This window comes from Perognathus longimembris, chromosome 5, assembly GCF_023159225.1.
Source record: "Perognathus longimembris pacificus isolate PPM17 chromosome 5, ASM2315922v1, whole genome shotgun sequence".
NCBI classification, from domain to species: Eukaryota; Metazoa; Chordata; class Mammalia; order Rodentia; family Heteromyidae; genus Perognathus; species Perognathus longimembris.
Window position 1 is genome coordinate 18,799,132 of NC_063165.1, and position 20,409 is coordinate 18,819,540.

The 20,409-nt window shown below is 33.8% G+C and overlaps 2 protein-coding genes across 3 annotated transcripts in view; one reads left to right on the top strand and one right to left on the bottom strand.

The window, feature by feature from the left end:
• Positions 1-2,253: 2,253 nt before the first annotated feature.
• Positions 2,254-12,176, bottom strand: Rbm11 (RNA binding motif protein 11). Of its 2 annotated transcripts, none has more exons than XM_048345948.1 (5): positions 12,059-12,176; positions 9,193-9,355; positions 7,757-7,829; positions 4,102-4,198; positions 2,254-2,541 (listed from the first exon to the last, which is right to left on the bottom strand). In XM_048345948.1, exons 1-5 carry the CDS (start codon positions 12,152-12,154, stop codon positions 2,254-2,256), a joined length of 717 nt encoding a protein of 238 aa, XP_048201905.1. In that variant the 5' UTR covers positions 12,155-12,176. The 2 variants fall into 2 exon arrangements, with proteins under 2 accessions (XP_048201905.1, XP_048201904.1); XM_048345947.1 differs by having other exon boundaries at positions 3,985-4,198.
• A 3,090-nt stretch (positions 12,177-15,266) lies between these two features.
• The window catches only part of Lipi (lipase I), a 29,915-nt gene continuing 24,772 nt past the window's right edge, over positions 15,267-20,409 (top strand). Inside the window, exon 1 of the mRNA XM_048345950.1 lies at positions 15,267-15,367. Coding sequence (XP_048201907.1) covers positions 15,322-15,367 — 46 coding nt within the window. The 5' untranslated portion in view covers positions 15,267-15,321. The remainder of the gene's footprint in view (positions 15,368-20,409) is intronic.

Genomic DNA, 20,409 nt, shown 5'->3' on the forward strand with positions numbered 1-20,409 from the left:
TTGTTTATAATAATAATTAATAGGAAATATTGTAGATAGCACTTGACACTTACTGTTTCTTGTTATCATAATGTTAGGTAGCTACCATAATGTTAAGTAGTAGAGGCAAATAATAATTCTACATTCATATATGTAGTGACAGTAAGGGTCATTTTATATTTTTTAAAATGAAAGCCACCATAGTTTAGGCAAATTTGTTAGATTTCTGTTCAATTTAAGTTTTTTAACTCATTAAAGTAAAAACCGAAATAATTCCATGTCTGTGACATGAAACATTTTCAGAAATTTCACAATTCTATCATTTTAGTTAGCATAATCTTATTTCAAGATATTTTGCTTACATTCATTATTTTTTTAATTTTTAAAATAATCTTTAAGTAGTTGTACAAGGGAATTTTCATTTAAAGCAATTTAGAAATAAAATACATCCTGCTCAGTGTCACTCTTTGAAACATCCCTCCATCCCACTACCTCTTTTACTTTTCTCACATTTGTATGATATACATTGGATTCTTAATTGCACATACCTTATTCCTAACTCCATATGTTCTGGTATTAATTTTTCTTATAGCAATTTTCTCATAATGCTCTGATGTAAATTTTTCTTATAATTTTTTCTGACATAATGTAGGTAATCAAAGAATTAAAGAGTGTGATATAAGTGAACTTAATGTGTTTTTTAGATCTGTCATTTTCATTCTCCGGAACATGAAACTATAATAAAAGGTACAAAAAGCACACTTTAACTTTCAAATTGATCAGGGGGAAATAGATTGACTTGATTTTTTAATATTTCAATTTTAACACAACTACATTGTGTAGTCATAAGAAGAGGTAAATTCAGTCACTCCTTTTATTAAAAATGTGTTTTTATTTTACTAAATAATAAATACCTATAAAGTGCTATGCAGCACACCATAAGTACATTGCAGCTTGACTTTTCCTATTGAAAACAATTGCTGACTTCCACGAGATGTACATAATAGTTTAGCTAGCTTAATAATTATATGATTGATTAATTGTTCTTATTTATGATTACAGAAGTAACAAAAATTTTAAGAAAACCTTTTTGTTTTACATGTACTCTATCTTAGATAAATAAAAAAAACAGGGCACTTGATTTGTACAATATGTATTAAATATATTTACTACAATATTCTGTTTCCTCGCTTATTTCGAAAAGGTAGATCTGTTAACTACATCCTCTCAATCTGAGAGGTAGAGAATAAATGCTGATAGAGTTAGGTAATTTTCACTATAAATAGTAAGTGTGAAATTAAGAGAACGATGTGTGTATATGAATCATCTAACAAAGGAATATGATCTGAAAGCTAGGCCTGTGATAATTATCTTTCTTTGGTATTAGTGTCATTTATCTTTGTTTTTTGAATAAACTTGATGGAAAATAACATCCTATTTAAACTAAAAAATAAAATATTATTAACAAAGGGAAATAAAACGCTGGTTTTATTATGGTAGGAAAGCTCATTATACATTCATTCAGTTAGGAATCATTCGTTGAGAGCAACCTGAAACTCAGAAATATTTCCATTACATTTTTCAGCAAAATACCATGTAACTATTAATCCTGGCCTATTTGTGATTGAATGTTATAGATGACAAACTAGGGAGTACATGTGTCTTTTATTTAATGGGTTAGTAAAATTTCATTTTCATTACTAAAAGGGTATTATTGTGTGAGTGAGTATCTCTGTGTGTGTGTGTGTGTGTGTGTGTGTGTGTGTGTGTTAATCTTGTAGTTTGAATTTAGGGCCTTGGTGTACTTCATGAGCTTCTTTTCCTCAAAGCTACTGCTCTATCACTTGAGCCATAGCTCCACTTCAGTTGTTCTTTGTTTGTTCTTTTATTTTTGTAGTTTAGTGGAGATGAGAGTCTCACAGACCTTCCTGCCTGGGTTGGCTGTGAACCATGATCCTCAGATCTAAGCCACCTGAGTATCTAGAATTACAGGTGTGAGCCACCATGTCTGGCTCTTCATAATTAAACAGAACAAAACTAAGTACATTTGTTTTTTGACAATGGGTCAAAGGTAACATGACAAGTATAAAAAGTAGTATATTAAGTGTTAAAGGCTTTTGTCATTCAAGGCAAACATTGATTAGTAAATCAAAGTTGTATTTTTATCTATTTCATAAAGGACAAGACAGCCAAGAAATTGGTCATTTGGTGTAATACATTTTTGTTTGTATAAAGTGAATGAAGAACACTGATCTATTTCATTTGAAGAAAATACTAATATCTTTTCTTCTTCTTATATTTTTGGAATTTTCGGTTATATTTGTTTTCTGGGTTGTTTTCTGTACTGCTGTCACTGTCACTTGTTTGCTTTTGTCTCTTTCGTTTATTCATCTGGTAAAGGGCAGAGTCACTTGGCTGCCGGTGTGTCCATTCATAGGAACTGGGTCCAGGTTCCACACTGGGAAGGTGATTTTGTGCGGAAGTCCCAGGTGCATTGTTAGAAGCTGGAGCAGTCATCTCGTAATAAGGAAGCTGTGCTGGCGGGCTTTGTGAATACCATTGCTGCAGCAAGATAGACATTCATTCACCAAAACACTTCCAAAAGTTAAAAAAAAGGAACACTTCATATGCGTATGCAAATAGTAATGGAAAATTACACTGTCATTTGGCATAATGACTTTACACAATGACTTCATAATAAGGATGTGCGAGTTTAATTGTTAACATAAAGATTAAAGGGAATACTCGGGGCTAACTAAAACACAGATTAACACTGTCCAGGAGAAATAAAATGTAAACCACACATGTAGGTCTAAATCTTCTATTAGTCACAGTATAAAAATAAAACATAAATTTGATGCATTTAAATATCAAAAATATAAAATCTATGTATTTAGATGTCCTAATATATCCAAAAAGTAAAATAAAAAATTAATGTATTTAAAAGTGATCATTAACAAGTGTGTTTAAAGAAATACACATTTAGCTCTAGGTGCACCTAAAAGATTGTAATTCATTTTATTAAAATTTAAAATCAATTTTTTGCCCAGTTTTAAGTTTTAATAAAATTCTTCCATAGTCAAAAAAGAAACTAATTCTAGATGAAGTGGCACACCACTATAATCTCAGCTAGTGCAGAATCCTATGTAGGTAGATTTCTATCAGACTCAGGCCCCAAACTAAAACTGCTATCACCAAAATAATTAAGACACAACAAGGCTGTCATTTTGGCTGACTAGCAAGTATGAATCTCTGAGTTCAGAAACCTGGACTGCCAAAACAAACAAACATACAAACAAAAATCAAAAATAACAATCTTAAAACAACACAAAACCCAAACAACAACAACAACAAAATAAGAACCGAAACCTAATACCATTATCTAGTTCTCTAAAGTCTCCCTAACTTTATGAAAGATTAAAAAGTGCTAGGAACAGCAAGGTGACAGTGGTTCACACTCATAAGCCTGCCTACTCTGGAGGCTGAGATCTGATTATTGTTCAAAGGCATCCTTGGCAAGAATGTCTGTGAGACTCTTACCTCTAATTATTTACAAAATGCCAGATGTGGAGCGCTGGTGCAAGTGGTACAGCACCTACTTTCACTAGGAAAGCTAAGGGACAAGCCCAAACCTTGAATTCAAGCCCTAAAATGATTACAACATTAAATAAACAAGTAAACAAATAAATACCATACATCAGGACTATAGGCTGTTGGCTTGGCCTCTTGGCTCAACATGAAACATGCAGAGTTCAGACCCCAATACTGACAAAATTAAAAAAAATCCTTGACACTAAGTGGAATTATTTCATTCCAAGAATATGTTAAGATATTTATTAAGAATTAATTACCGAGGCTTTGAGACCTTTGGGATATAAGTCCACTTACTGTAGCTGGTCTAATAAAGATTACCTATTCAGAAAATATAACTCACATTTCACTTGGACAAGTAGCATTACTATTATCTGCTCCATTCTTGTTGGGCTACTTGATATGGTAGAATACTTTGGGAGCACTTGCTATCTTCCTGACAGGTTTATAGTTGAGTATCAGAAAAGAAAAGCATTCAGGTCCTTCAGAGTTTGAATAGAATACATTGAGCAACATGTCTATCAAACTTACCATCTTCTGGAAGAAGACATATTCTTGAGGTAAAGCAGTATTATTAATTGGAAAAAATTGCATGGCAAAGGAAGATCTTCCCACCATGTCTTCACTCCTTTATAGGAACAAAAGAAGCAAAACAATCTTAAAATTCCTAAGTAATGTCTTCTTTTTTTTTCTTAAAAGTTAATGGAAGCTTGACTTAGATAGTAACATAAAAAGAACAAATCATTAATAGTCACCAAGAGTACACAACCACCTTCTATAGATAGAAAAAAGTAAAAAATTTCATCAACGTATAGGTAAGAGTACCTTAACTATGTAACTGTTATCTTGGGCTGGTATAATAAAAAAAATCCCCTTATTGCATCAGCATCAAATGGATGAACATTTAGGGCATTATACTGTTGGTTAGAAATTTCCAGTAACCTTTAGAGGAGCAGCTGCTGTGACAATGGGGTTCAGATGAGTATGGGAAGAAAGAATATGAAAGATAAAAGTACATCATCGAAAGAAAGGAGACAAATATAGTAGGCTAGACAAGAGATGGATTCAAGGAAGGCAGTATGTATATGGACATATATATATATATGTTTTATGGGGGTTATGATTTTAAAGAAATATGTTGAAAGAAGAAGAAAAGTCATACAATGGCTAAGATATGATTCTGGGGCAGAGAAGGTGAAACCAGAACTGTTGGAAAAACAGCTGTTGATTCGCTAAACCCTTTGCTGTTACTATATGTTTTCCATGATTGATAGCATAAGAGAATCATATATAAATTAGGAACTATTATGTGTTGATAAATTCTCCCAGATTCACTTGTTGCAGCCTAAACACCAGTACCTCAGACTGTGATCAAATTTTGAAAGAGGGCCATTATAGAGACAGTTAAGAAGGGGGTCACTTTGGAAAGGATAGGCCCACAATTCTGTATGGCAGATACTGTTATGAGAGGAAAAATCTGGAGATATACTCACACATGATATTTCCATCACACTACAAAAGTAAAGGCAGAGATCTGGGTAACAACACTTCCATAATCCACAGGTTTCCAAACACTGCCATCAAACTGCCAGAAACTAGAGAAAATACATGCAACTGGTCTTTCTTTATACCTCATCCTTCAGTCCTACAGACATCTTCATCTTGGATATCTAGGCCCCCAAATTTATGCTGCTTAAATACCTTACTCTTTTGTGTATAACACCTATAATAAACTGACCTTACTAAAATATTAAAATATTATTCATTAACAGCAAAAACTATGAGGAGCAAAGAAATCACCAGAACCAATTTATAAGGAAGATGAGTGAGCAACTAAGAGATTATATAGGCACAATTTTTCTCTGCATATCAACCCCAGGACATGGTAACCTATTTCATAGTTTCTTCATAATATAACAAATTCCAGAAGAATAAAGCACTGCTAATTAAATGTGGTATCCTGGGATATGCATGGGATATGCACAAGAATCTGATCTATCCTAGAATCTGTGGTGATATAGAAACTATGTAGCAAAACACAGCAGAGAATACTAGAGTTTTACTTCAATCTTCTGATGCTTATTTAGGCTTTTTTTTAAAAATCTTTACTCCATTCCTTGTAAGATCTTGTTGCTTTTAAATATTGAGGAACATGAAATATCTTTTCCCATTTTGTATTAAAAATCAAAGGGAGAAGCTCTTACAGGGAAATGTCTCCATACCTAAGTCCATAGTAATTTTCCTATTAAAGTAATAAATTCCTTTTTGTTAACACTTGCTAAGTACTTTAGTGCAGTATTTTGTTTTTGTTTTAACATCACCATGGTATAACTTTTCCAGATTAAGGAGAGAGTAGTAAACAACCAGGACCACACCATGAAGTGGCAGATGTGGAAATTGCATTAGAGCAATATGATTTAAGACTTTCTTCTTATTTTTCTAATATAGGCATGGTGGGAAGAACGAACACATGGAATACACTGTGCTTCATTTGGAGTGCAATACTTTTAAAGATAATATGAGGTAGTCACCATTTTTGAGGGGTGACTCTCCTATGCCTCACAAGGCTAATAGAATAAACAAGAGGCAGTTCAGCTATTTATTACTAGTTTTGTTTTTTTTTTTTTTGGTAAGAATACGTAGTTCTGAAACAGATGACAAAATAACAAACAGGATGGACGGAACCCATAAAACGCCTAGCACAGACCGTAAGTAATCTTGTTATTTATGATGTAGTGATGAAACTGTTAGGAATGTAATGAAATTGCAAAAGGCAGGTAGGAGTCACAATATACATAAAATATAGATAATGAATAAGTTATGATCACATAAAACATGGTAAAGAGAAACAGTTATCAACTCACAGTAGATCAGATCTTGTCATTGCTGGGTTAAAAAGTTATGCTTGTGTGCTTTACTTCACTGCCTAAGAAACTTAGATAAAATCAGTAGGCATCTACTAGACAAACACCAAGTTCCTTCTATGCTTAAGTGTATTTCCCCCACCACATTTATTTAAGAGACCACATGAAAAACATTAGCTCCAAAAACATCATCTTTGAATAGACACATTTATTCAGGCTTTATATTTTCTACTTATCACCACAGTAAAGCTACAAAGGCTGATGAGAGCAGAGAAACAAGGTCTGTGAATACTTGAGCTCTCAGATTTTTTTTAAACCCTTTCTACCCATTTGCACCTTATCCCATATGTGAACTTATCCAGTATATTTGCTGTTACATTTTCACTCTGTCTTTTAAACTATATCTTTTAATCATTGCTCTATTTTGACATCTTAGTTTGGAAGGCTTTCTGTTTTATAATATCTGGGGTAGCCTACCAAATAATCTAGAGTTATCATTGCATCAAGATAAAGCTATACACAGTTCTAGAATATTTAAAAGTTAGCACAGAGAAGTTCCATAAAATAGTAAGTAATTGATTGGTCTTATGTGGGAAAGATTAGTTTCAAGGCCAGCACTTTATCTTCTTTGTGACCTTGAGAAGTGGTTAGACTTTGTGTCTGTAACTCACTGAGATATAATACATGAATAACAGTAGCATGTAGCCACCATAACAAGACTGTAGGCTTAAATGATTTAATGGTCATAAAAGCAACTATAAAGAATACAAAAATTAGAGCTGGGCACCCAGTGGTTCATAATGCAATCCTAGCTACTCAGGAGGCTGATTTCTGAGGATCTTGGTTCAAAGCCAGCCTGGACAGAAATGTCCATGAGACTTACCTCAATTACCCACCCCATCCCCAAAAAAGCCAGAAATGAAGCTGTGGCTCAAGTGATAGAGCACTAGACTTGAACAAAAAAGCTTAAGTATAGTGTCCAAGACCTGAGTTCAAGTGCTAGGACTAACACACACACGTGCGCGCGCACACACACACACACACACACATGCTCATACATGCACAAAACAAAGAATACCACAAATGTAAACCTTAACCACTTGATACTGAACATATTACGATTGAACTGAAAGTGAAAACATTTCTGAGTATTCAAAGATGGAGAAAAACAAAATCAATTTTAAACTATGCCTAAATATACGGTTTTGTAACAGACCAGAATATGTTCAAACTGTTCCTAGTATATATTTATTTACAACCCATCTTTAGTATTGTCATAGGAATATGCTTGTTTTACTATTATGAAAAAAATATTTAATTACCTGTAGCTCTGTGAATTTATTTTAACAGAGTTCTCAAAATTTTGAGTAGCTGGTTCAGAACAGCGTGAACTCCCTTTAAAAGAAAGTAAATGATAATAGATTAGTTGCTGATTTAATTTGGAGTTTTATTATTAAACCACAAAATGGTCTGAAATCTTCAACTGGCCATGGTGGAAACACCTGTACTTTCGTCACTCAGGAGACTAAGGCATGGATAGTGAGAGTTCAAAGCCAACCTAAGTTAGAGGACATATATCTGACTGAAAATTTCATACAACATATATTATCTCTAAAGTCATTTATATAAATGGATGCACAAATGACTTAGAGATAGATTTGTAAAAATGAATGTATGTATTCTTTATACAAATATATTTGTATAAATGACTTAGAGATATATTTGTATACGTGAATAAGTTATCCCAAAACACTATGTCCTAGAGTTATATTGACAGGGAGCTATGATGTTTTGTTTTACATCTTTCTAAATTTAATGTTATTTACATTGAATATGACTCAAATTATCTAATCTTCATGGAAATAAAATTCAATGCAATTCAACCTTACACCAAATGTATCAGAACATAATATTCCCTCATTTATGCTGCTGGCCTGTGTGAATTAATTTTGGCAGTACAAAGGGCATGAGACACCCATGCTGTAAAATAAGTAAAATAAATCAACAAGTCAAATGCAGGAAGATATTGCTTTTGTTGTTCTTATTTGTTTGGGGGTAGAACAAGAGTAATAAGAGCTATAAGAACACTACCATCACCCAAAAGAGACAGAACCATTTGTAGGAGGCAACAAAAGCATTAGAAGAATTATCCTGATGGCTGTATCAGGCTACTGAACCTGAAAGTACTAGAGTACTAGTATAACATCTTTTGAGTTCCTAGTTGCAGGTGACTAGTTGCAGGACAAGGCATTTGGAGCTTAGGCCTTCATGTTAAGAAGCTTTCCTCCATCCCTAGTAAAGGTTATCTTCCCCCACTTTGCTTTTATAGGGCTTTTAGAACCAGCCCCTGGAAATATGTATCGGATAGTTCCCTAAGAGAAAGTATTTTGGAAGATTCATCCGCCAAGAAGTAGGCATTTGGTATCAAATCGGAACAGTGACAAGACACTGTTGTGTCTTGCTAGTGATGAGTGCCCAGTTCAGGAAGATTTATTCAATTAGTCAATAGTGCCTATCAGAGATATTTGCTGGCTGCTTCTGAAAGAGAACATTTAAAATTGAAATATAGAAGAAATGCTGTAGGTTTGGCAATGTAATGTATAATACTAATTAATCATATAACATTATATGTTACATAATTTTTCTGAGAACATTTCATTGTCTTAACACTATCTAGCAAGTAAAGTGCTTGTGTTACACTGCACACAAATAGCAACCTCAAAGCAGACTTTAGACACTCATCCCTGAGAGGACCTACCAAATCGATACTGTACATTAATTGGTCTTCCATATAAACGAATTCCATTCAGCAAGGCAATGGCATATGACACGGATTCTGGGTGTTTAAAGCAGACAAATCCAAAGGACTTTGGCTTTCCTTCTCTGTCTTTGCATATTGTCACTTTGGTTAGTGGTCCAGCCTATAAGAAACTTTAAAAAATTATTTTCTCATAAATCCAAAGATTTTATTTTCACACTTAGATCTATTATGTAAGTCTACCTTTGAAGAAAAAGAAAATCTGTTGGCAATAGATTTGCATACCTAGGCAAATAATTCAACTTTTTCATCAATATATTTCTTTAGTATGTTCTGGCTAACAGAAAAATTCATAGGAAAGGAAAATTGAATAGTCTCACATACAAAAAGGAAAGAAAGATCATTCTTTCATTTTAGACTTCACAAACCATTTTGGAGAGTATTTGAAACTCAGGGTGAAGTTCAAACTGCAATGACAAGTTCAATGTCAAGTGAGTCATCTTCAAAACAGAGGGCAACATCATAATATAACTGAAGTTCTGTCAAGAAACTGAAAATGTCTTGCCAAAAGAAGCAAACTTTGTCATGTGTTTTGATTTAGTAGCAGTAGTTGGCAAAAACTCTCAAAGGAGTAATTTACATACTTAAGACCTTGAAACAGTAGCCACATTATTCCAAGACTGAAAAATTAAGGAAGGTTTTTAAATAAGTACAGATGGAGATATTATTCCATAATATATTCTGAAAATGGAATAAAATACCATAAATATAAATGTTCAGATTCTATTGATAGAAAACCTGTAATAAATTATTGAGAGAAAAACGAAGCTAAGTATGAAAGTAATGTGTTAACTATGACGGAGAAAAAAATTATATGACTGCGTCAATCAACCATGATTACAGGAAATGATCACAAAATCAGAAAAAGGACTTAATGATGTGTATTTTAATTATTGTACTTTTTGTACTATGGTGTAAAATATATAGAAATTTATTTAGCATTTTAGAAAAGTCCTAATGACCATCCCCCAAATGATTCTGTATCTTGGGATTTATTCTTTAACTTTGTACTACCTGTGCTGTCCCAGGAATGAGTTTATCTTTTGGCCCTTTCCAACAAATCTGTATCTCCTACTCATGCTTCTTTCATGGAGATAGCTTCCTAGAAACTATTCTGTGACAGTACTTCAAAATGAATATATTTGGAATTAAAGTACTGTCTTTGCTCTCTAAATATCTACTTAGTTTTCCTTGGCTAAATATACAATAATACCTTGATTTTTCTCAATTGAAATGGCAGCTGGTAAATTGAAATTAACTAGAAAATATGATAATTTACTAATAAAAGTAAATTTCTGCTTTCCTACATATTTTATTTTGCTACTAACACATGGAAACATAAAGAGACAAAATGGGCCTAAGTAATTTGAATTTTCATAAAGAAATGTAGACTTGCTGAAGCATTTCAAACAGTTGAAGCTCAAAATTTAAATTAATTGTTCTTAATCCAATTTTTAAGAATTTAAGGATTTGAAGATTTTTTAAATATTTAACATCTTTTAGGTATAACGATGATTAAGTAATTTGGGTTTATTTTAGGCCCACAATGATAGTTTGATAACTCTCCAAATATTCTAGGTTGTGCTGTTTTTTCTGATTCTGAGTATTTAAAAAACATACTTCACAAAATACGTCATTGAAATAGAGGCTGTTTCAAAGATAAACTAAAAAAAAAAAAAACCAAACCGGCTACCACTACTTATGCACTGTTTTCTGGAAATTCAGCCCTGATGTTGTCTCTCAGAATTTTCTGTGTTGTGATAGAGGGGAAATCACTTGCTTTCTGTTGATGTTGTATTATTTTAAATAGCAACAATCTTACTATTAGCAGTAGCCGAAGTAAATGGTAGCTGCCAGCTGTAGCTGCTTTAAAAGCCTAGCTCATTAGTTCCTCACAATTGCATCAGATACATAGTAAACAGATACTAGTAACACCCATTAGTCATAGGATGGTATTGAAACATTGAATATTCACTTAGGGTCAAAGTCATGTGGCTGAACTGACCACAGAGCTCACACTCCCAACCACTTTTCTATATTATGTACTCCTCTCTGTAGATTATTCTAAATCACGATGCTGTTTAAATTTCCAAGGGGTAGCTCTTAGATTTCTAAGCACCTTCATGTTTGCCTAGTAATTCTGGATGATTAAGCATCAGATGAATGGCTGTATGAAGTTATCATTTTGGGAAGTGATCGCTTTTCACGTAAAGCGGAGTGTGTTTACAAGACACGGGGAAAATACAGGAGCTACCGAATCTCAAAAAGTTTCAGAAGGTCCTCATGGTATGAAATAAACAAGCCTTAGTTAGGGAATCAATTGATTACAGTCTAATCAGCCGCAACACCATTCCAAATGCTATCTGTCATGTAGAATACAAGTGCTCTTTGCATGAAAGGACATTTGCCGGGGGATGGATGAGTAATGCACGAGACGTTTTTAAAGAGGGATGTGGGACATAAAGGTGCTTTATTACCCGGGGCGAGAGAGGGACAGGGCATTTTTGAGTACCACTCCTGTACATCCAAGGCCCAGGTAACCACTGAGAAACCCTTACTCAGAGCTGGAGGTTGAGGGGAGAAAGAGGAGGCCCGGTCACTGCAACCCCTAGAACCCTGCAAGAAGGAATGGAGAACACCCTAAGCCACGCCCTTCCCAAGATGTTCTGGGAGACAGGTGTGCTCAGGCGCATCTAAAGGAAAACCAGGCACCTGACAAGTAAGGGAAGGGCTGGGGGTCCCTCCCTCCCAGTGGTCCCTCCGGCTGATCTTCCTCGGGTCCGCAGCCCCATCCCGCGGAGGGTACCTGAAGGAATAGCTCGTAAAGAATCTCTTCTCGCACCCGAGCCTCTAAATTTCCCACAAACACGGTCCTGTCGGCCTCCTCCTGAGCGGGGAACATCCCTCCGGTCTTCTCCCCAGGATGAAGGGGGTACCAAGGCCACGCCCCTCCCTCCTGCTTGACAGCGCAGCTGGAGGAGTGAGGCGGGGCCGGCGCCTGGAGATCAGGGGAGGTGGGCGGGGCGGAACGGCCTGGCCACGCCCAGCACCGCCGTGGGAACCGCCCACTGCTCTGCTGCCGCGTCCCGGATCCGCCTAGGGGAGCCCGTGAGTAAGATTAAAGCTCAGGCTTTTCCATTTAGCTTGCATGCCTGTCTTCTGCTTCATCAGAAGCTTTATTCATTGTTATTTTTGATCAGTTTAAGTGAAATAATGACTTAAGGTCTAGTAACTTGGCCACAGAAGTTTCTAGGCCAATGAGAACAGATCAATTGCTCTCTGAAGAGTTAATGAACAAAAACACATCAAGGAGGATTAAAATTAAATTACAGAATAATAATTGAAGGAATACATATTGATAAGATTAATTTTAGGGAACTTGTTTTAAAGCGTATTTAGCTTGGATTCAGTCCACAAAGAACCCTTTGAAAAATGACAGTAAATTTTTAGGTGGCCCCAAGAAAGGCTGTTGGACTTGAAGAATAGTCCATTCCAAAGAATCCTTGATAATGCCTAGATAAGACCATGAAATTAAAAATTCAGTATTGAAGACGCTGTTTAGCTCCTAGTAAAGTGGCAGAAATTCGTTCTTAATTTGAGAACGTATATTTTTATATGGTTGTGGAGAAGAAAATCATCTTTTAGAAAGGAGAGGTTGCATTTTAGGGAGCCCTAATTTCTATTTAATTCACCTACTGTTTAGATTCATATCCTTGGAAAGTCAACTTTTCTATGTAAATAAGTTAATTTCCTTTAGGAATGGATTGGACTAAATATAAGTATTTAATATATATTTTCTGAGTGCTTCCTAAGGATCTTTAGTCTGGGAAAGCAATGTAGATCGTGAAAATTACCAACAAAACTATCACTTCACCATCCTTTTAGAGTAAAACCCTCTAGACTTTGAATAATATTTTAAAAATCATACTGCATTTGCCATTTTCAGCTTGGACTTTTCCTCTTGAAACTATAATGAGGGTTTTCTACATTCATCTCTCCTGACTATTAATTATTGTTAATCTGTTCATAATTATAGTTACTTCTCACTCTTAAACATTTATATTGTCAAATTTTGACTATTGAAAAAGTGCTGGGGATGAGTGTCCTTCATTTTATAATTTTGGGCACATGTGGTTTATTCACATGTAAGGATCTTGGCTTCTGTGGGAAAGTAGTTGGGATTTTGAATTACTGAATCAAAGGGTGAGATTATTATTTACTTTTTTTAAACCTAAGTAAGGCAAAGTAAGTAAAATATTGTACCAAAATATTTTGATTAAACAGTGACTCATCCATATAAACACATTATTCATCTGTTATCAGTAGTTCTCAGAAGCATATGTGGCACATAAACTCCAGTAATATTACGTTTCATTATCGTCATCACTTCAATTATCAACATCTTTAACACATTTGTGTCACAATTTACATTGCATATGTGTTGACATACCTCTTAAATCATTTTTAAAATCTCCAAGTAGACTAAATAAGTACATGAATCAATAATGTCCTTTATTATATTAAACTTGCCATTTTATATTGTCACCTACTGATATTTTGCTACTTTTTACAATAGACATTAATATCTCTAACGTTCTCCCACTGACAATAAATAAACTATAAAATAATGAAGATAGGTGCTGGGAATATGGCCTAGTGGTTAAGTGCTCGCCTCGTATACATGAAGCCCTGGGTTCGATTCCTCAGCACCACATATACAGAAAAAGCCAGAAGTGGTGCTGTGGCTCAAGTGGTAGAGTGCTAGCCTTGAGCAGAAAGAATCCAGGGACAGTGCTCAGGCCCTGAGTTCAAGCCTCAGGAATGGCAAAACAAAAACAAAAAAAAAATAGTGAAGATATATAATTTTATATTGTGAAACACTGCTAGGTATTTTACTATTGGAAATGCCAAATTCCTGTAAGTTGAGAGTTATAAGGATGAAAATACTATACTGGAGTCATAATACCTTCCTTTTGAAATGATGAATATTCTTTATTGAGGATGTATAGTTATTAAGAGAATAGTGTGTAGAAGGGACTAAATTATTTGATTGTCACCAAAGAAATTATAGTGGTGGGCTCTTTAAAACCTTTCATAAAAGCCCCAGAGAGCAAACATCAAATTCACTGAGAGTTAATTTTTTATGATTTGAAACAAGTATATTATTTGTTTGTGGATTTCTGAAAAATATCTCCAGACCTAAGATTAATTTGTCTGATCTGTGATATAAACTCAGCACTGCTTTAACTATATCCTTGGAATGTGACAGAGTCATGAGGTTTTCAAAACAACAACTTTTTTTTCTGAACTTGTACTCTATGTACTTAAGACAGCACACATTTTTCCTTGATTACTGAAGTCCATTGCTGGGAGAATAAGAAAATTTAGAACTAAATAAGCATAGAAAACTAAATCATTAAGAATTTTTAAATGATTATCATATTAAAAACAAAAGTTTTTTTTATGTAACTACATAAAACAGCTAAAAGTTTGACTTCTAAAATAGCCTCTGTGTTTTAGATACAAAAATCAGACACACATGGGAAGCCCAGAGTTCACGTTTGACAGTTTCATGGGGTATGGATTTCATTATTGGTTTTATGGTACATGAAGGCAACTTAGATTGCAATCAAATGGGCAGAAAACCAGCTTTTTTTTTTACTCTTTCCATTTTCAGCATATTTTAACAACACATTATTTTCTAGTCTTCCACAAACATATTCTTCCAGACCACTTCTGAAATCCTGAGGCTAAAAGGAATATAGAAAGCCATAATTAGTTTTCTCAGTCCCTTAAATTCAACTTGTGCAGTTGAACATTTGTTTGTGACTTATTACAATTTTTGACTTAAAAGTCCTTCTCATAATCACAAGCCAGATTGGGGGAAAAAGAAAACAAAAACAAATGAACTCACCTCACCTTTTTCAACAGAGGGAGGAGCAAAAGTCATTTTTACAGTCATACCAGCCAGACTGTGCCAATCCTAGCAAAGAGAAACAAACCTTAATGAAATACTGAATTCCTTTTTTGGTGAATCTCAAGTGCTGCTTTTACTGTTTTTGATTCCAAATGAGAATATACATAATTCTGTGTTTGATGTGCTGTGTAAGATCTGGTAAGATATTTATTAATAATCTATCTCTAAAATTGTGCAGTAAAATAATTACTATAGTGTACATTCTGGATAAGGAATATTATTTTAATAATATCATTGTATAAACAATATGATGTGATACTGAGAATTAATTATGTGAAACTAGATTACTGAGAAGAATTGTGTGTATAAATGTATGTGTGTGTACGTATGTGTGTTTGGTAAATTGAAATTCTATAGTTTACTTACTCATCAGAAAATTACTAATTAGTGTACCTCTTAAAAAGAATTAAAATAAAAAAGAAATAAAAGAAACAATAATTCAGTAGTAGATAAAATGAGGTTTGAAAATCTTGACTTAATAAACATTTATTTCAATGTTATTTGTTCAAATAGCCTTATTTTGAGGAAGATTTTCAAATAGGTAAATTATCCATTACAAAGTAACAAAACGATAGACTACAATATTTATAATTATATAAACGAAAGCAAGTTTATGGTAATGAGGAAGAACATTAGTCTTGATTGTTTTTGGCTTAGAACAATAATTTTAGTAATATCTTTTACTACTTTGTAGTATAATGAAGCAGAACTACTTGTACTGCTATTAAAATAGAACTACTTGCTGGTTATGGTCGAACAAGTAACACTACTTTATTGTAATAAAAACAGAAGTAAACTTTAAATTAAAAATGCTAAGTGTTATATATAAGCAGGTGACTTTATGTTTCAAATGTGTTTCAAACAATTTTAAATGTGCACTCAAAAATTTTTTAAATGTCACCTAGTAATTAATATTGTTTTAATTTTATTTTGATAATAATTACATAATTTTACAGGATAATTCATGCATTTCTGTATAATTTATAATTTACTCTTTTGACATTTTAAAATACATATTTTATGTCTGTGTGATATATAATATTAGAATCTTAATTTTAAGCTACAGAAATATTTAATTTAGTTGTAATTTTGATGGGTGATAAAATACTATCATCTTGAATTTTTTCCAATCCTTTAAAGATTTAAAATATATTCATATGTTCCTGATCATATTTGGTTCAAAAAGAGTTTATCAACCACTATCTTCTAGTACTTGGTAAAACATTAAATCTACCTTATTTTCCTTTTTCCTTTCACAGTTGAGGAAAGTGGAATATATAATATTTCAATTCATTTTCTGTAATCATAGAACTGTGGCTAGGCTACCTGGGAATTTTGCTGCAGTGCAAATTATTATGCATAACTGGAAATAGGTTATGATATTCTATTTAGCCACATTTTGATTAGAAGTGGTGTATAAAGTTCTATAATCTTGATGTCCTGTTTAAAGGCCCTGAGCTTCTGAGTGTATTCTCTCAACAAAATGCTTATATTTGTCTAATTTGATTTTATCAACCTATTTCAAATAGTACTTTATTTATGTTTACTTACTTAAACTAGTAACTACAAAGAGCTTTAATTTATAATAGCAGTCTCTTAAGTACAAACATGACCTGAAAGAACATGGAATTTGAAAATAGAATTCCAGGTTCATGTCCAGTAGCTTGTGCTCTGGGCTAACTTACTTAACCTTGTAACTAGGTAACTAAACTGAAATGAACCTCAGTTTCTTCACTTTGAAGTGGAAATTATAGTGAGAGTACTGTTTTATTGCACTGAGAAGTTCAGAGGAGATAGCATAAATATGCCATTTGGTCACTTATAAAGCAATAGCAACCAGAGTAGAATAATCTGATAGTTACTTTGCCTTCATTCTTTTAGGTAATTCTAGGTGTAGGTCTTTTCTATTCATTTTCATGGAAGACTTGTTTCAGAATCTTTTGGGTGACCCATGTGAAAATACAAAATTGTCTTCCAAATCAGGATAATTGGGAATTGTCCAAATCAACTATATTCTAAACATACTTCCCACTCACTTTTCTCATTTATTTTTAAGCAGCTGCTATGCAATTCCTGGTTCTAAGACTTGGTAAATACTTTAATTGCTTACATAGTCAGATATGGTCTCAAGCATTCTGGTAGAATGCCTACCTAGCATGCAAAAGGTCCGCTTGTACCTGGAACAATAGTTTTGTTGTTTGTTTTCATTTTTTGTTTCACTTATCATTTCTAGCTTGCACAGACTTTAAAGTTCTTTTGAGGGGCGGGGGATATGGCCTAGTGGCAAGAGTGCTTGCCTCGTATACAGGAAGCCCTGGGTTCAATTCCCCAGCACCACATATATAGAAAATGGCCAGAAGTGGCGCTTCAAGTGGCAGAGTGGTAGCCTTGAGCACAAGGAAGCCAGGGACAGTGCTCAGGCCCTGAGTCCAAGCCCCAGGACTGGCCAAAAATAAATAAATAAATAAATAAATAAATAAATAAATAAATAAATAAATAAAGTTCTTTTGACAGTTTTGTGTTTTAACTAACTGTAAGATCAAACAAACCTCCATTTTGGTAGTGACTAAATTGCTTTCTGTTAGTGATTCTGTTGGCTCCAAAGGGTCTTTTCATTATACACAAATGAAAAAATGAGCTACAGATCTCCTGATAGGGGCTTATTTATGGTACTCAAATGTTTATATACATTAGCCCATGACTATGATGCTTATAAATTTTGTATTTTAAAAGAAAGTCTTTATTGACTTAGCACTTTTGACATAGTTAACAATCTACTTTATTATGCACTTAGGTTTTCTTTTCCAGTTTGGCAGTCCTGGGGGTAAATTTGAGTCTTTGAGCTTGTTAGACTGGATTATATATGTTGCGGAATTTTAGTGTCTAAATGTCACATACAAAACAGTGGAAGGGAAAGGTATTATATAGCATAGGGCTTGGCATGGAGAGATTTCTAAATGACCATCAGTTATTATTACTAGTGATATCATTGTTATTAACAATCCATGTTATTTTCAGAAATGAGGAAAAAGGAAGGAAATTTTATTTAGGCTTTTGGGGATAAGATGGAGTTTACATATATTATCAGGGGACTGTGGATTACATATTTCGAAGATGTATGTGAGATCAATACCTTCTTTCATTATAGAGGTCCTTTATTTCTTTGGTTACATTGATTCATAAGTATTTGATTTTTTTGATGTTATTACAAAATGAGTTGCTTTTCGGATTTCAACCTTGCTCCTCTCATTGTTGGCATATGGAAAAGCTACTGATATTTATGGATTAGTTTTATTATCTTCTACTCTGTCAAAGTTTCTTATCAGCTCAAGCAACTTAGGAGGAAACCATAAAAACAAGGAAAGCTTAGAATGAGGTATGCTACGTCCTAATTACAAACATTCATTTTATTTTATTTTATTTTATTTTTTTGCCAGTCATGGGCCTTGAACTCAGGGCCTGAGCACTGTCCTTGGCTTCTTTTTTGCTCAAGGCTTGCACGCTGCCACTTGAGCCACAGCGCCCCTTCTGGTGGTTTTCTATATACATAGTGCTGAGGAATCGAACCCAGGGCTTCATGTATACAAGCCAAGCACTCTTGCCACTAGGCCATTTTTTTTTTTTTAAATCTTATTGCTTCTGTAATTTGAAATCTGGCATGGCTTTCACAATTCTTTCTCGGAGTAATGTCTTTTGAGATTAGTGGCAATCTCACACTCTTCCTTCGTAGTTGGCAATGGGATTCCATACTATCTATCTGCTCCTGAATTATAATCACAATAAATTTACTAAATCTAATTGCCAGAACTTCTTTCTATATTCAAATGAAACTTTAAAAATTAATATTTAAAAAATTGACTTTTAAATCAAAACATTGAGATTCCACCTCAATCCGGTAAAAATATCCATTATCAAGAGAACTAGTAACAACAGATTTTATTAGTGGGGATGTGGCCAAAAGGGAACTCTACTACACTGTTGATGGGAGTGTATACTTGTTTGACCACTCTGGAATGCAGTATGTAGGTTCTTCAAAAGGCTAAACACAGAGTTCCCCTATGACCCAAGAACCCCTTTTTGGGCATTTACCCAAAGGATTACAAGCAAGACCACACTAAACCTACCAGTACAATTTATCATCACTAAAATTTGGAACCAACCCAGATGCCCCTCAGTAGCTGAATGGACCAAGAAAATGTAGTATATATACACAATGGAGTTCTATTCTTCAATCAGAAAGAATGACACTGCCCATTCATAAGGAATTGGAAAGACTTGGAACCAATCATATTAAGTGAAATGAGCAAGACACAAAGAAACATAGACTCTATGGCTTTGCTCATTAGTAATGATTACTACATATCTGAAAGAGTCCTAGCAGAAGATCACAATAGCTCACAATAGCTCAATAACTAGTACTGATGATATTAAATGAAATGAACTCCAAGTTATGGACATAAGTGGTTTATCATTGTTGTTATTTTCAACATGCCATGTGAAATTATGCCTTTTTCTTTTGTATTTCTTCCCCCTGGTTTTACTCTTGATATCACTGTAACTGGTTTTGGTCTCCTGGGTAGTGTATATACATTTATTGGAACTAGGAAAGGGAAGGGGGACATGAAAATGGTGAGACAAAGGGTTAAAGGTAACCAAATGCAACAGCAATACTTACAAGAAAGACAACATGCTTTTAACTAACTGTACAATGGGGGGGGGATTAGGGAAGGGAGAAGGGGGGGAAAATGAGGGAGGAGGTAACACTTTTGGTAAGAAATGTCCTCAATGCCTTATGTATGAAACTATAACCCCTCTGTACATCACTTTGAAAATAAATACATTAAGAAAATTGATTTTAGATAAAAATAGATTTTTGTTATTATTATTTTGGTATTTTAAAAATTAAATATCATGCAAATATTTTTCTTATTATAAATCTAGTAAAAGTAAATTTTAGATCCACATATCTGAGGAAATATTAAAATAATGAGGAGAATGCATCCAAAGCACAGAAAAGTGATAAAATTTTACTGTGATATTGGTATTGTCACAAAGTACACATAAGATATAGGTCTATAACCATTTCCTCTTTGTCTCCATTTGTGCCCTTTAATATCTCCTTATCTCTGCATGACTTCCAGAATTGTTCACCTTCCAGCTTTTGTGGCTTCTGTCTATTT

Bases quoted from the DNA above. Each gene is read 5' to 3' on its own strand.
- Rbm11 (XM_048345947.1), bottom strand. From the start codon at position 12,154: ATGTTCCCCGCTCAGGAGGAGGCCGACAGGACCGTGTTTGTGGGAAAT. The intron at 9,356-12,058 runs GTACCCTCCGCG...AGTTTCTTATAG, and splicing joins TTTACGAGCTATTCCTTCAG to GCTGGACCACTAACCAAAGT. The intron at 4,199-7,756 runs GTAATTAAATAT...GTTCCTATAAAG, and splicing joins ATAAATTCACAGAGCTACAG to GAGTGAAGACATGGTGGGAA.